Raw genomic sequence first — 15,667 nt, forward strand, 5'->3', positions numbered from 1 at the left:
GGGGGGAGGGCATCATCATTGAGTTCAATCCTTCCTCCTAGCATCGTCATTCTCCAGCAAGGTCACTAGTTATTGATGAGGAGCCCTGGCAGATTTCTCCCTTTTTACCCAGGGGTACTACTGTCAATTTTAATGCTCCTCCTGCTGCTGCATGCAGCTAAGCTAGCTAACTCAGCCCAGAACTATATCCTCTTTATTGAAAAAAGAAATTTAAAGGGTGAGGCCAGAAATATTAAAGGAAAGTATTTACATCAGCTGTCAGTTACTGATATTACAGCAGTCTTTTCTCTCTTCTGCCCTCTTTCCAATGTAACCCTAACTCTTGCTCCCCCACACATAAATCTCTGCTAAATGTACATTCAATAAGGATCTGACCCACACAAAAAATCTGTTTAATACGATCTAGAGTTAAGTACTCTGTTACCATGCTCTCCCTGACCAAAACATGAGCATTACAGCAGGTAATAACATATGTAGGAAACTAAAATGAAAATGCAACAGGCACAGTTTGATATAAAACAGACTTCCTTATAATTGACAATGTGCCTTCTGTATGTACTTTAGATAAAAATTTATACTTTTTAAGAACTCAACAGGGCATTAGTGTATAACTGAAGTCCCTGGCACCAGGCATAATTATTTTTTATTCATTCTCGGGATGTGGGCTTCGCTGGCTGGGCCAGCATTTATTGCCCATCCATAGTTACCCTTGAGAAGGTGGTGGTGAGCTGCCTTCTTGAACTGCTACCAACAGGAGGAGGAGGCTCCACAAACGCCCCCATCCTCAATGTTGGGGAAGCCCAGCCCATCAGTGGTCGGAATGCTGGCTCTCCTTTTATTCTCCTGAATGTTTCAATGAGACAAAACAGTTTAATTCTAACAAATAATTATGCAAAAAGTTTTTTTTATTGGTTTCCATATTTAAAAAAATATATCCGTAACCTAAAAGTTATGCTGCGTGGTGAAGATATTTTTCACATTTGTGTAACAAAGCTATAAATACATTTTAAGGGACTATCCATGATGTGTATGTACCATATTATGCGCTCTCCCATCATTGGGTCACTATGCTGAAGCAGCAAGCAATAGACAAAGCTAAGCGATCCAACCACCAATGGATCAGATCAAAACTTGGCAATCTTGCCATATCCAATCATGAATGCCAGTAGACAATTAAACTACCAACAGGAGGAGGCGGCTCCACAAAAACCTCTATCCTCAATGTTGGGGAAGCCCAGCACATCAGTGCAAATTACAAGGTTGAAGCACTTGAAACCATCTTCAGCCAGAAGTGCCAAGTGGATGATCTATCTCGGCCTCCTCCTGAGGTCCAGAGCATCACAGATGCCAGTCTTTAGTCAATTCACTTCACTCCACATGATATCAAGAAATGGCTGAGGGCACTGGATATTGCAAGGACGATGGGCCCTGAGAACATTCTGGCAATCGTACTGAAGACTTGTGCTCCAGAACTAGTCGACCCCCTAATCAAGCTGTTCCAGTACATCTACAACACTGCCATCTACCTGACAATGTGGAAAATTGCCCAGGTACGCCCAGTCCAGAAAAAGCAGGACAAATCTAAACTGGCCAATTACCACCCCATCAGTCTAATCTTGATCATCAGCAAAGTGATGGAAGGGGTCATCAACAGTACTACACAGCAATAACTTGCTCACTGATGCTCAGTTTGGATTCTGCCAGGGCCACTCAGCTCCTGGGCTCATTACAACCTTGATCAGGCCATGGAAAAAAAAAGAGCTGAATTCAAGAGGCGAGGAGTGTGAGAATGCCCTTGACATCAAGGCAGCATTTGATGGAGTGTGGCATCAAGGAGCCCTAGCAAATCTGAAGTCATGCACAAAGGAAAATGGCTGTGGTTGTTGGAGGTCAATCATCTCAGTCCCTGGGCATTGCTGCATGAGTTCCGCAGGGTCATGTCCTAGGCCCAACCATCTTCAGCTGCTTTATCAATGACCTTCCCTCCATCATAAGGTCAAAAATGGGGATTTCACTGGTGATTACAGCATTCAGTATTATTCACAACTATTCAGATATTGAAGCAGTCCGTGCCCATATGCAGCAAGATCCAGACAACATTCAGGCTTGGGCTGATAAGTGGCAAATAACATTCGTGTCACACAAGTGCCAGGCAATAACCATCTTCAACAAGGAAGAATCTAACTATCTCCCCTTGACATTCAGTGGCATTACCATTGCTGAATCCTCCACTATCAACACCCTAGGGGTTACCATTGACGATAAATGAACTGGACCAGCCACTTAAATACTGTGCCTTTAAGAGGTCAGAGACTGGGAGTTCTGCGGCAAGTAACTCACCTCCTTATTCCCCAAAGCTTGTCCATATTTGCAAGGCACAAATCAGGAGTGTGATGGAATACGCTCCATTTGCCTGGATGAGTGCAGCTCCAATAACACTCAAGAAGCTTGACATGACCCAGGACAAAGAAGCCTGCTTAATTGGCACCCCATTCACCACTTAAAAATTCACTGCCTCCACCACTGACGTACAGTGGCAGCAATATTTACCATACACAAGGTGCACTGCAGCAACTTATCAAGACTCCTTCGACAGCACCCTTCAAACCCACGACCTCCACCACTTTGAAGGATAAAGGCAGCAAGTGCATGGGAACACCACTATCAGCAAGATCCCCTCCAAGTCATACATCATCCTGATTTAGAAGTATATCGCCATTCCTTCACTGTTGTTGGGTTAAAATCCTGGAACTCCCTTCTTGACAGCACTTTCATGTACCTACACCACATTGACTGCAGCAGTTCAAGAAGCGGGCCCACCACCACCTTCAAGTGCAATTAAGGTTGGGCAACAAATGCTGGCCCAGCCAGTGACATCCACATCCCGTGAAAGAATAAAAAAAAAGCAAAACTTTGAATAATTTCTTGGATTAAACACAATAAACAACTAAACGTTTGAATACCTAGATCATGAAAAGCATCAGATTCAAAGAGTCCTTAGTTTATCAGATTAAAAAAATTAAGAAACTACCTTTTGAAAAATATATAGCATTTTTACCTCCTGATATTCTTTATATTGCATATCCACTAAATCCCGCACAACAGCAATATGAGTGAACATCCACTGGGAGATTTCCTTAGGGGAAGAAAAACAAATAGCAGTATTTATGGAACAAGTGCCAACATTTTATAAGGTTACAGAAATACTACGCTCATGAAAGCCATGCCTACATCACAGGGATCAGAGCCAGCGACTGGGTACAATATTGAGCCCCAATTCTTCGGCCTGTAAGCGAGGGGAACATGGTATCAGCCTTTGCAAAATAAACAAAAACCCTATGCCATAAATCACTAATAGTTACACCTATTTCATCTAGTATTATCATTTTAATTTCATAACGCTTGCTATATTAAATCCATCCAGGTAAATGAACGAAGCTAACTAGTTATATTGGAAGGTCACAGTGCATGAATGCATGTCAGCATGTGCAAATGTACCAAGTGAATGGGTAACAGTGGATCAAGTGTGCTTGGCAAGATGACGACTTTTATAGTCCACTGCCAGGTAATATTGGCATGCACCTAAATCAGAAGCAACCCCCTGGGGTAGGTCTGGTATAGACACTCACAATTCAGGATTAAACTAGATTAAATAGAATGAAGCTTCAAATACAATCTGTTTGAGTCTACTTATTTTGACCTCTAAAACACCATATAACTTTGGCATCAGTTGAGGCCTACAAGATTGACAAGCAAGATTCCTTGAAAGTTTCCTTTTTTCCTTTTGAGCATTATTGCTGCAGATATTAAGTGACGATGGGTACTGCTGGAAGGAGATTGAGTTCTTATTTTATTGGTTATTCTTCTGGATTTCTTAGTTCACCAAATTGTACCAAAAATTGGCAACATCTCAATGTTATTGCCATTATCTCAATGGCAAACGTAGGGGATGCTGACTGAAATGATGACGTTAAAGAGAGAAAGTCTACCTGTGACGTGAGATTATTTTTGCTGATTCCACTTTCCTTTCTATTTCGCCTGGATCCAGTCAGCTTCGACAGGCCAAACCCACTGCTCACACGTGACAGCTTTGACTGTGTTACAGGAGCTATGGTTGTTTCTCCTCTACTAATATACTTCTTTTCATGGGCTATCCGAGAGAGAAACAAAGCAAAAACATAATAAATTTCCAAACCATATTTCAGGATTTTCAACAGTACCTAAACATACAATGTTCCATTAACTCTTGTATAGCAATGCCATAAAAGTCAAATAAATGTAGAAATAAGAACATCGAGTCCATAAATATCAAGCCACATTATCTTGATAATAGTTCCTATTATCGCAGGAGATAGGACAAAACAATATTTACAGTTTATCCAACAGTAAGCAATTCATGTAAAAATATGGTACGATCTAGATATAGATGGAAAAGCAAAATACTGTGAATGCTGGAAATCTGAAATAAAAACTGAAAATGCTGCAAATACTCAACAAGGCAGACAGCACCCGTGGAGAGAATCACAGTTAATGTTTCAGGTCTACAGCTATTTGTCAGAACTAGATAAAGATAATCTTTCTTCATTAGATGCAAGAGCCCCATCATAAAATTACTTTGGACAGTCCTAGTTGGCAACAGTCAACAGCACAAAACTACACATGATGTGGAAATTTCACCCAGAGGCCTGAAGGAGGGCTGGCAAGCGAAGGAGAACTGTTACACCAGTGTGGCAGTGATACAGTACACTTCTAAGGTTGATATAATCCTGGCAACAGGTGAGGCATACAGGATTGCCAAGGAAGGTTTCTTGAAAATTTCCCTTAAAAGCTGTGTTCAAAGAAGGAAAAACTGAAGTCTGGGAATCATGCTGGGGGAGGGGCACGGATGACCTCCACTAGCACAAAGGAAGATCTCAGCCCAGGGCATCGCTACAGGAGTTCTTTGAAATAGTGTCCTAAGCTTTATCAGAACTTCCCTCTATTATAAGGTCAGAAGTGGCGATAAGTGGGGATGTTCGTTAATGATTGCAGTGCTCAATTCCATTTGTAACTCCTCAGATAGTGAATCAGTCCACGCCCACATCCAACACCACCTGGAGAACATTCAAACTTGGGCTTATAAGTGGCAAGCAACACCCAAATGCCGGGCAATGACTATTTCCAAAAATAGAGAATCAAAGAAAAAAAACACTGAAGTCTGGAATCAGGCCCTTCGATATTTAATGGCATTATCATCACTGAATATCCCACCATCTACATCTTGGAGGGTGACCATTAACCTGAAACTTAACCGGATCAGCCATATAAATAGTGCAGCTGCAACAGGTCGGGCTCTGTGAAGGTGCTGCAGCACCAAATCAGCAAACTGTCAGTGACAGGCAAATTCACATGAGGGAGCTACTGTAAATATCTAACAAGGACAGGTTCACATTAAAACGTGGCCAATAGAAAAATCATCCCATTAAAGAACAAAAAATTGACAAGATTATATTTTTATTCTTGGTTTTCAAAATTGGGGAATGTAATTTCTATGGGGGAAATTCTCTCATTTGCATGCCATAACTATAATAAAATATCGGAGGTGGATAACTCACTTCTTAACTCCCCAGAACCTTTTCACCATCTACAAGACACAAGTCAGGAGTGTGATGGAATACTCTCCAATTGCCTGAATGAATGCAGCTCCAACAATACTCAAGAAGCACCACACCAAACAGGGCAAAACAGCAGACTTGACTGGCACCCCATCCATCACCTCAAACAATCATTTTCTCCTCCAACAGCACACTGTGGCTACAATGTGTACCCACTACAAGATGCACTACAACAACTCAACAAGGTTTCTCTGAATCAGCTCCACCACCACCACCAGAAAAACAAGGGCAGCAAGTTCATGGGAACACCATTATCTTCAAGTCCCCCTCCAAGTCATGCACAATCCTGACTTGGAAATACATTTCTGTTCCTTTATCATCACTGGGTTAACATTCTGCAACACCCTTAACAAAGGATAGTGTTGGAGTACTAACATCACATGAATTGCAGCGGTTCAAGAAGGTGGCTCATCATCACCTCCTCAAGGGTAATTAAGGATGGACAATAAATGCGGGTCTTGCCAACAAGACCCACATCCCATGAACAAATAATAAAAATACATGTTGCTGTCAGCTAAAGACGATGAAATTCATCACTATTGTCAGAATACAAATTTGCTGAAACATATTGGAGAAGAAATCAGTAAATAAATGTGCAATACTGAAAAGGATGGTTCTGGCATTGAAACCCTAGAAAAAGGAATCAAGATATTCACAGTAGCTCCCTTATGTGAATTTGCCTGTCACTGACAGCTTGCTGATTTGATGCTGCAGCACCTTCACAGAGCCCTTTTTTTTGCTTGAAAATAATTAGAATAAATATAACCATAAATAGAGCCCAGGTTTGTGAATGCAGCAAGAGAGTGATTGCTTCAAGAAATTCAGCAAAGGAGGGCCACCCTGTCTGATACACACATTGCCTGCAGTATATCAACTTGGATGTCATTCTTTGTGCTCCTGACATTTGCAACATCTGAGTATTACTTCTGTACTTGCAGGAAAAGGCAGCATATAACAAAACTTAGGGCAGAACTGGAGGAATGCTGCACAGCTAAGAGATGACAAATGCCTTTGAGGAGGATATACAAATTCCTGTAGGAGTCAGTGAAGCTGTAGCTGACCCTCCAGTTGCGAGTTCACACTATCAAGTTTTTTTCTCTGCCTACTCACTCAATCTATGGTACACAATAATTTTCCATAATTTGCTTAGGTTTCACCCAATCAGTTGCATGTCTCAATCTCCATTAAGAAGTCAGCAGAGTACACATTGCCAGAATGCGAGCAGCTGTTCCAAATGCTTATTCTGTTGCCAATTGAGGCCTCCCAACCTACAATAATTCTCTTTCCTGGCTTGAACTTGTTGGCGAATCAGATGGAAGAGTGCTATTAAACAAAGTTTCACTAATTAGGTGAATAGCTCCTCTATGATATCCTGATGTAATATTCTTCCTGACTGCAAAGCTCTTTCACGTAGGGTCATTGCCAGTGTCATTCTCTACCCCATCCCCTCCCCAACCCATTAACAGTGGGCCAATTATTTTCCGATAACCTCAGACAATTGTGTCTGGGATTGGAAATATGCTTGTGGATAATGGTCAGTACAACCCAAGCATCTTTAGCATTGCTTCATTCATGCTGTTCTCTGGTCTCCAAAAGAAGGACCGAGGAGTACTGAATGCTAGATCTGATTTGATTTTTTTTAATTTAAAAAAGTATTTCCTGAAAAAAGTAGAATGTAACTGATCTTTAAACCCATCCTCTCAGGACAGAATCAGGCATTAGCAGCATAAAATTATACACATCTTTCTGAGGCTGAGATTGCAAATGTCAATCTGGCTACCACTCATCTTCAATGCCTCCTTTAGAAAATTGTTACATTCGAAAGGAAGAGGGGGCTTGCAAAATGTGCCACATTCCTCATTTCTCAATTCCAGTGTACCTGGATCATGCCAGTTGAATAATCTACTCCAAGGGATTCTATACTGCATTACATCTCCGCATTTAAAACCTACAGTATAATTTATAGAAGATGTCTGACATACTATAATATTTCAAAAATAGCCTGATATTCATTGCATTATTTTCATGTTAATCCTATTAAAGTGCTTAAAAATATTGTTCAAGACCACCTTAATTAGGGTTACAGGCAATCACTTACAGTTTACGCAAAACCTCTGACAGTGCCAGAGGCTGAAACAGTCTCTGCTCCATTAATCCCTCTCTTTATATTGTCGTAGGGTAGCTAGCATTGGGAATCAGTTAATATTGCTGCTGCTTATATAGTGCAGGTAATTAGGATGCGTACAAAGAGGGATTTGACTTAAAGCTTTAACATGCAAAAGCCAACGATTTTATTCAGTAGTTTTGACAATGTGTAATATAGCCCTATAAGAATATATATTTTATTATTGCTTTTGGACATTTTAATGGTTCGCTCACTGAATAGAAGGATGAGAGAGTAAACAGAAAAGAAATTGAATGCTTAAGTGTGTAGGACTCCAAGTGTTTTGTTTGAATGCCTTTAAGAGGAGAGGTGCATTAGATGTAGTCATGAGCAATGAAATAGATCAGATTGATGGGGTGATAATAATTATAACAATCTGGTGTACTGTGTAGCGTTTTGGTCTCCTTATTTGGAAAAAGGTATCCTAAGAATATCAGTCATATACAAGACTGAGGCCTGCAGCCACTAACTTTTGAATTTTTTGTATTTCTGCATTTTATTTCTGCTTTTTGTTCTTGATTTTAAGCATATTCTGAATACTTAATAGCTGTTTGGTATTGAATCTTAATTTGTAGACTTTGATCTAAACCTAGCTATGATTGGGCTTTGATTAATTAATCAATAATTATCATTAGTGATGTGTTTTTTCAAGGCTTTGTTTTCCATATTGGCCATCTGGTGTTTGGCCTACATCTGTTTTCCCTAAGCTAGGCTACTAAAATAAAAGTTGCTTTTTTTATTCAGAAGTCCTTTTTTTTCACTGCATTTGATAACCCTTGGACTATAAGCCAGGACAATGAATGGCAGGAGGTGGAGTTTGACTGATGGACATACCACCTGACTGATGGCAGTTTAGAAGACACCGTCAAAAGATGTGTAAACATCTTGGATTACAAAGTCTGCAAAGCGTTGCAGTACCTGCGAGGAGAATTGATAAGGACGTATGTTTGCCAGACTCTTTGAAGAAAGCCTTGAAAGGAGCCAGAAATTTGGCTTCAAGGGACGCTGCTTCCAGGATTCAGTGCAGCCGCTGGAGTGGAATAGTCAACCACTGAGACTACAGGAGGAAAGTCCAGAAACAGACTGATCGTAGAGCCCACCCGTTGTAAGATTATTCGGAAACTTGGTGATGTATGAACCAAGGGGAATTTTACCAAATTAGGTTCCTGTCGTGTAATAGGCTAATTTGGGGTTATCCATTTTGGGGAACTGTTACGAACAGATCAATTTGGGGTTAACGTTTGTAATATTGTATATATCTGTAACGTCGTATGTATAGTATGTAAGTAGGGTTGTCTTTCTTTCAATATTATGCTTTCTCCCTTCAAAAAAGTTCTCTCGCTTTCTTCCTACATATTTCTTTCTATAGTATCAATTATAATTTGATATAATTATTATAATTACCATTATTCAATAAAATTGTTGTTTTAACACATTACTTGGCATTGTCACTCCTTCCTGTTACGTCCAGAGTACGGCTCCGAACCCAAGTGAGACTCCAAAGTGACTCTTGCCATTTACAGGCTTACCTTAAGAAGAAAGGTTGAACAGGTTGGGCCTATATCCATTGGAGTTTAGAAGAATGAGAGATGATATTATTGAAACATAAGATCTTGAGGGGACTTGATAGGGTGGATGCCGGGAGGGTATTTCTTCTTGTAGAGGAGACCAGAACTAGGGGGTTAAGAATAAGAGGTCTCCCTTTTAAGATGGAGATGAGGAGAAATTTCTTCTCACAGAGGGTTGTTTATGTGTGGAATTCTGTTCAACAGAAAGCAGTTGAGACTAGATCATTGAATTTATTCAAGATTGAGTTAGATAGATTTTTGATAGACAAGGGAATCAAGGGTTATGAGGAGCAGGTAGCAAAATGGAGTTGAGCCTACAACCAGATCAGCCATGATCTTATCAAATGGCAGAACAGGCTCAATGGGCTGAATAGCCTAATCCTGCTCCTTAGTTCTATGTCACATGTGAACCAGAGGAGTATTGACAACCAGATGGGAAGTTTTGAGGTCCCAACGGAAATTGCAAATTTACATCAAAAATACAGGCACTAGATTGAAATAGGGCAGATTTTAGAAAGGTGAAGAGTGAGCTAGCTGGGCAAAAAATGCATTAGATGAAATGCTATATTAGTAATTGTGAGATGGTACATTTCAGTTAAAAACAGTTTATATTTCTAATTGGTGAAAGTTGGTTAATGTGAAGTATGGAAGGGTTTGAGAGTTCAGGTTCACAAAACTTAACTAGTACTCAAGTGGATAAGTTTATTTTAAAAAACATATGGAATACTAGGTATCAGAACAAGAAGTATAGCATATAAATGTTGAGGTGTAATGGCTACATTTGGAATACAGTGACAGTTTTGAGTGCCACATTATAGAAGGGCTATGGGGCAACAGAAGGCACACAGATGCTGTCTGAGATGAGTTAAAAAAAAGGGCAATTTTTGTTAGAACAGAGATATTGTGAACAGTTTATTAATGTTTATTTAATTAATAATTAACTAATTATTAATATTGTGAACAGTTTATTAACTGCTCAGGACGTGATAAAATATAGAGTCGTTGAAAATTATGAATGGACGAGACACGGTAGCTAGAAACAAATAGCTTACATTGTTTGGGAGGTCTGAAGTAAGGGAATGGATATACAACATTAAATGTAAAGAATTTATAACAGCAGGTAGGAGAAACTGAAGTTATGGAATGCACAACTAGAGTAATTGGGCTGGATTTACAGGCTGCCACAGTTCCCAAACCTCCCCAGCTAAAAAGTCAGGGGGGGAGCCTGCTCATAATCCTGATGGCTGCCCCGCAGCAATTTAACGCTGGGAGAAGCACCAACAGCTTTAAAGTGAGGTTATCAGGAGGAAGACCCACCTTAGAGGGCTGTCGGCCAATTGGGTGACTGGCAACTCTGTAGTCCCAACAGCTCTAGATGGGTACGGTGGCCATTCTTGGGATTACAGGCAGTCTTACCACACCGAGAAGCCCAGGTAAGAACCCGGTCCAGAGTCTCAGCAAGGGAGGCAATGGGGGTGGACGCCTAGTTGAAGAGGCCAGTGGAGCAGGTTAAAGGGGAGGGGATTCCTCCAATGCACTGAGACAGCCTGTAAAGGAAGTCCCTACCTGCTTGGTTTTACATGCTGCACCCCCATCCCACCTTCAAACCCGCTGGCGGGGAAGCATAAAATTCAGCCCACTGAATCAAGCAGAGACCATAACAATATTGAAGAATAGGCTAGATAGGTGGTTGAAGTAAAGGGGGATAAAGATACCATGGTCGGTACATGGATTCAGACTCCTTATGGAGCATAAACTCCCTCATAGGCAGCTTCAATGTTGTAATTCAATGTGGTTCCCTTACACTCAGTTTAACCATTAACCATTCTTCTTCATACGTAAACCCTCAGAATCAAAGATGACTTGCTTCCACTCCAGTTCAATCAGTTCTGAGATGGTTGATAAGTCCAATGCGGCATACGTGGATTCTGCCACATGCGAGGCAGGTGGTGCCTGCAAGGTCAGTTGAGTTGTTGGGAGATTTGTGCGCACTCTCCAACCCCTCGACATTGTCTCTTTGTGTTCCCGATGAACTCTCTCGATGTGTTCAGTGCCATCCCGAATGAACCTCACCATTTTGCAGGACCGACCGTTAACAAGCCTTGTGCAACTGAGGGGATGGGACAGCTGGCTTTTCTCGACTACAATTATCTAACTCCTTTCTAAATTACTTTTTCATTTGAATGGTCATATGCACACTATTTCTAAACAAAAAAAAAATCAATATCAAAAATAAATTGACTCTCATTGGTCTATGGCCCTGGGCAGGGCCCTTCCTGACCTGACCACTTGCTTCTCGATCGTGTGGTGTGAGAGTGAGCAAGTGTGAGCCTGAGTGAGAGAAAGTGAGCGTGAGAGAGAGTGAGAGTGAGAGAATCCTGAGATTGGGAGTGAGCTGAACACACGTGCACACACAACCTTGGATGGCTGTCAGGTGACTTTGCATGAGTGACCTTGAGAGATTCTAGATTCAGACTTTCCAGGAAGAGGGTTGGACCTGGAAGAGGGTTGTGCACATGCTGCTAATCACCAGGCCTTGGGCTCAGACAGAATTGTACCTCTGTCAAGTGGCTGCCTCACCTCAATGTGCTCGCAAACAAGCGCATGGTGGGCGCTCCGCACCAGTACAAGGTTCCAGCACTCAAGACCTGATTGTCCTGGAGCGAGATATACATTAATCATCTAGATCTTGGTGTGCAGGGGACAATTTCAAAGTTTGTGGATGATACAAAACTTGGAAGCATTGTAAACTGTGACGACAGTGTAGAACTTCAAAAAGACATAGACAAGTTGGTAGAGTGGACAGATAGGTGGCAGATGAAGTTCAATGCAGAGAAGTGTGAGGTGATGCACTTTGGTCAGAAGAACATGGAGAGACAGTATAAAATAAGGGGTACAATTCTTAAGGGGGTGCAGGAGCAGAGAGACCTGGGTGTATATGTGCATAGATAATTGAAGGTGACAGGACAGGTGGAGAGAGCAGTTAATAAAGCACTCAGCATCCTGGGCTTTAATAGCGGCACGGAGTACAAGAGCAAGGAGCTTAATCTGAGCTTATATAAGACACTAATTAGACCTCAGCTGGAGTAGTGTGTACAGTTCTGGGCACCATACTATAGTAAGGATATAAACGCATTGGAGAGAGTGAAAAACAGGTTTACAAGAATGGTTTCAGGGATGAGAAACTTCAGTTATGAAGATAGATTGGAGAAATTAGGGCTGTTCTCCTTGGAGAAGAGAAGGCTAAGTAGAGGTTTGATAGAGGTGTTCAAAATCATAAGGGGGCTGGACAGAGTAGATAGGGAGAAAATGTTCCTGCCTGTAAAAGGATCGAGAACGAGAGGACACAGATTTAAAGTGATTTGCAAAAGAAGCAAATGTGATGTGAGAAAAAACTTATTCACACAGCGAGTGGTTCGGGTCTGGAATGCACTGCCCGTGAGTGTGGTGGAGGCAGGTTCAATCGAGGCATTCAAGAGGGCATTAGATGATTATTTGAATAGAAAGAAAGTGCAAGGATACAGGGAAAAGGAAGGAGAATGGCACTGAGTCATAATGCTCAGCTGGAGAGCTGGTGCAGACATGATGGGCCGATTTGGCCTCCTTCTGCGCCATAACAATTTTGTGATTGAGAGCCCAAGCCTGTGTGGCCATTTGTTTCGACAGCTAGAGTGCATTCCCTGGGTGATGTAGTCCATGGCTGCCCTCTCACCCTCCCGCGTAGGCACTGGCCCATTAAAGGACTTCATGTGCTATTTTCAGAGCATGCTCTCCTCCATTGGCGATTGAAATATCTTCACCTAAGCTTAGCAGAGACAAAATGCAGGTAAGTCTTGTGAGTTTTCCCACCTGTACAATTTCTTCTGGTTTCTTACAATGGTTTTGGCATTGTTCTAGTTACTTTATTCGTGCATGACAGGTTACACAGAGCTAGTGGACTTATATGGTTAGACCGTTACATTTTTTTCTCTCTCCCTCTCTCACTTAATTTCTTTGATAAATTGCTGATTGCCTAATATCTTAATTACAACCATAATTCATGTTACTAATCTCTGTACTATGAATTTCTTCATTAGGTCTTTATATTTAACTACTAGCTTTTTATACAATTATTAAATAATTTTCTCTGTTTTAACTACCAAAATCAAATACCATTGCTATATATGTGTGATATACATGGAATGCTCTTAAGAACTATGCCTCCAGTTCAATTATCTAACTCCTTTCTAAATTACTTTTTCATTTGAAATGGTCATAGCACACTATTTCAAAACAAAACAAAAATCAAAAATAAATTGGTGTGTGGCCCTGGGCAGGGCCCTTCCTGACTTGACCACCTGCTTCTCGATGGTGTGGCGTGAGAGTGAGCAAGTATGAGCCTGAGTGAGAGGAAGTGAGCGTGACAGAGAGAGAGTGAGTGTGTGAGAATCCTGAGACTGGGAGTGAGCTGAACACACGTGCATGCATGCACACACACACATTGGCTTGGACAGGGGGAGAACTCAAGCTGAAAGGCAATCCATTTTCGAATGAATTCTAGCGAGGCCAGCTCAGAGTGCGTGCCACCAGAGGCAAACACAAGGTTAAACCCCAACTCCTTAGCTCAACCCCAGTCCACTCCCATTCCCTGGTGACCAGAACCTGGGGCCTAGTCGGTCCTTCTCTAACTCTGCTTCTTGGCACTTTTTAATAGTCATTTTTTTTAGTCATTCATGGGATTTGGGCTTCGCTGGCTGGGCCAGCATTTATTGCCCATCCCTAGTTGCCCTCGAGAAGGTGGTGATGAGCTGCCACCTTGAACTGCTGCAGTCCATGTGTTGTAGGTATACCCATAGTGCTGTTAGGAAGGGAGTTCCAGGACTTTGACCCAGTGACAGTGAAGCAACAGCCATATATTTCCAAGTCAGGATGGTGAGTGACTTGGAGGGGAACTTCCAGGTGGTGGTGTTCCCATCTATCTGCTGCACTTGTCCTTCTCAATGGTAGCGGTCGTGGATTGGTATGGCACCGGGAGTAATCCGGAGATTACTACCTTTGAAGTCTTGCTTTTCAATTTCCTACCTAACTCCCCAAAGTCTGCTTGCAGAACTTCATTTCATAAAAGTGAAACGAACCCCAATAACCTTGTTGTGTAGTATCTTTTTAAAAAAGTTACACCATATTGTTTTGAATTATCATTTTGGCACTAAAAATTGCTTGCTGCCAGTCTTTATGGATATTATTGAGAATGCATTTGGCTAAGGCTTTGGGTAAATTATGGTCTTATGTATTTAATGCTTAGTAGAAATTAATAATCTTGTTTCAATTTTTTCTATCCACTAATCATGCTGCAAATCTCCCCCCATGTGTAAGAATGAGTTACAACATGAAAAGGAAGCGTGGGAAAGCAGAAAAGATAAAATATGAAAATTGGGAAGGTTTGGAGGCAAAAAGAAACCAATAAATTTATAAGCTATTAATCATGCACAATTAGGGTGATTTCTTTAAGTACCCGTGGGGCAGCAGCACAACTCAGAGTCATTGAGAGATGTCAGTCGAAGCCAAGACTAGAACTAGGTTTTGTAATGAAGGCAGTAGAGGGAGCCAACAGAAAAATCGGAAGAGAGAGAGCAGCCAGGATTGGGACAGAAGTCATGAGGGAACAAGCAATCCAACATGGAACTGTAAATAGCAGTCATGAGTAGGAGAGCACCAGGAGGATTGGACCACTGACATATAATGCCCTGAAGTACTACAACACAAGTCCAACCCAGGCCCAGGGAGAGAAATCATGATCCCTGATGCTTCTCCTGATCTGGGCTGCTTATCTCCTCTCTCCCCCCTCCTTAACCCTCCCCGTCACATCCTTCGGGTGCCTGGAATTGGAAACCATTGTCACAGTGAGGTCATACTGTTTTATTTTATTGTATTTTGAGTAGCAAGTACTTTATTAAATGCTAAATGTCAATCCATTGTCTATTCAGCAATTTTGTCTTCATGGGGAATAGCAACAAATGGGAGACAAATCCCATAATAGATCAAAATGTATTTTTATATTTCCTTAACCATCATTTACCAGTTGGAATAAGGTAGATTAGGCTTCCCACTTTCAGGACAAAGTTATAACAACCTTCCTAATGAAAAAGCTATCATTACATTATTTGAATTTGAAATAATCAATACTGTCAGTAGACCCAACAACAAAACTCTGGTGAGGTAACATTTTAGAAAGTATGGTACTAGATGCTGTACCCCCAGCAGAAATGTGTGGAAAAGTCAATGCTCACTAATAAAAACTGATC

The 15,667-nt window shown here is 41.3% G+C and overlaps 1 protein-coding gene across 1 annotated transcript in view; it reads right to left on the bottom strand.

Annotated features, from left to right (window-relative positions):
- The window catches only part of wdfy3 (WD repeat and FYVE domain containing 3), a 405,362-nt gene that overhangs the window by 98,894 nt on the left and 290,801 nt on the right, over window positions 1-15,667 (bottom strand). The window contains exons 40-41 of the mRNA XM_078543892.1: window positions 3,990-4,150; window positions 3,059-3,136 (exon numbers count right to left, since the gene is read on the bottom strand). Coding sequence (XP_078400018.1) covers window positions 3,059-3,136; window positions 3,990-4,150 — 239 coding nt within the window. The remainder of the gene's footprint in view (window positions 1-3,058; window positions 3,137-3,989; window positions 4,151-15,667) is intronic.

The sequence above is a fragment of the Cetorhinus maximus genome, chromosome 1, assembly GCF_964194155.1.
Source record: "Cetorhinus maximus chromosome 1, sCetMax3.hap1.1, whole genome shotgun sequence".
Lineage (NCBI taxonomy): Eukaryota > Metazoa > Chordata > Chondrichthyes > Lamniformes > Cetorhinidae > Cetorhinus > Cetorhinus maximus.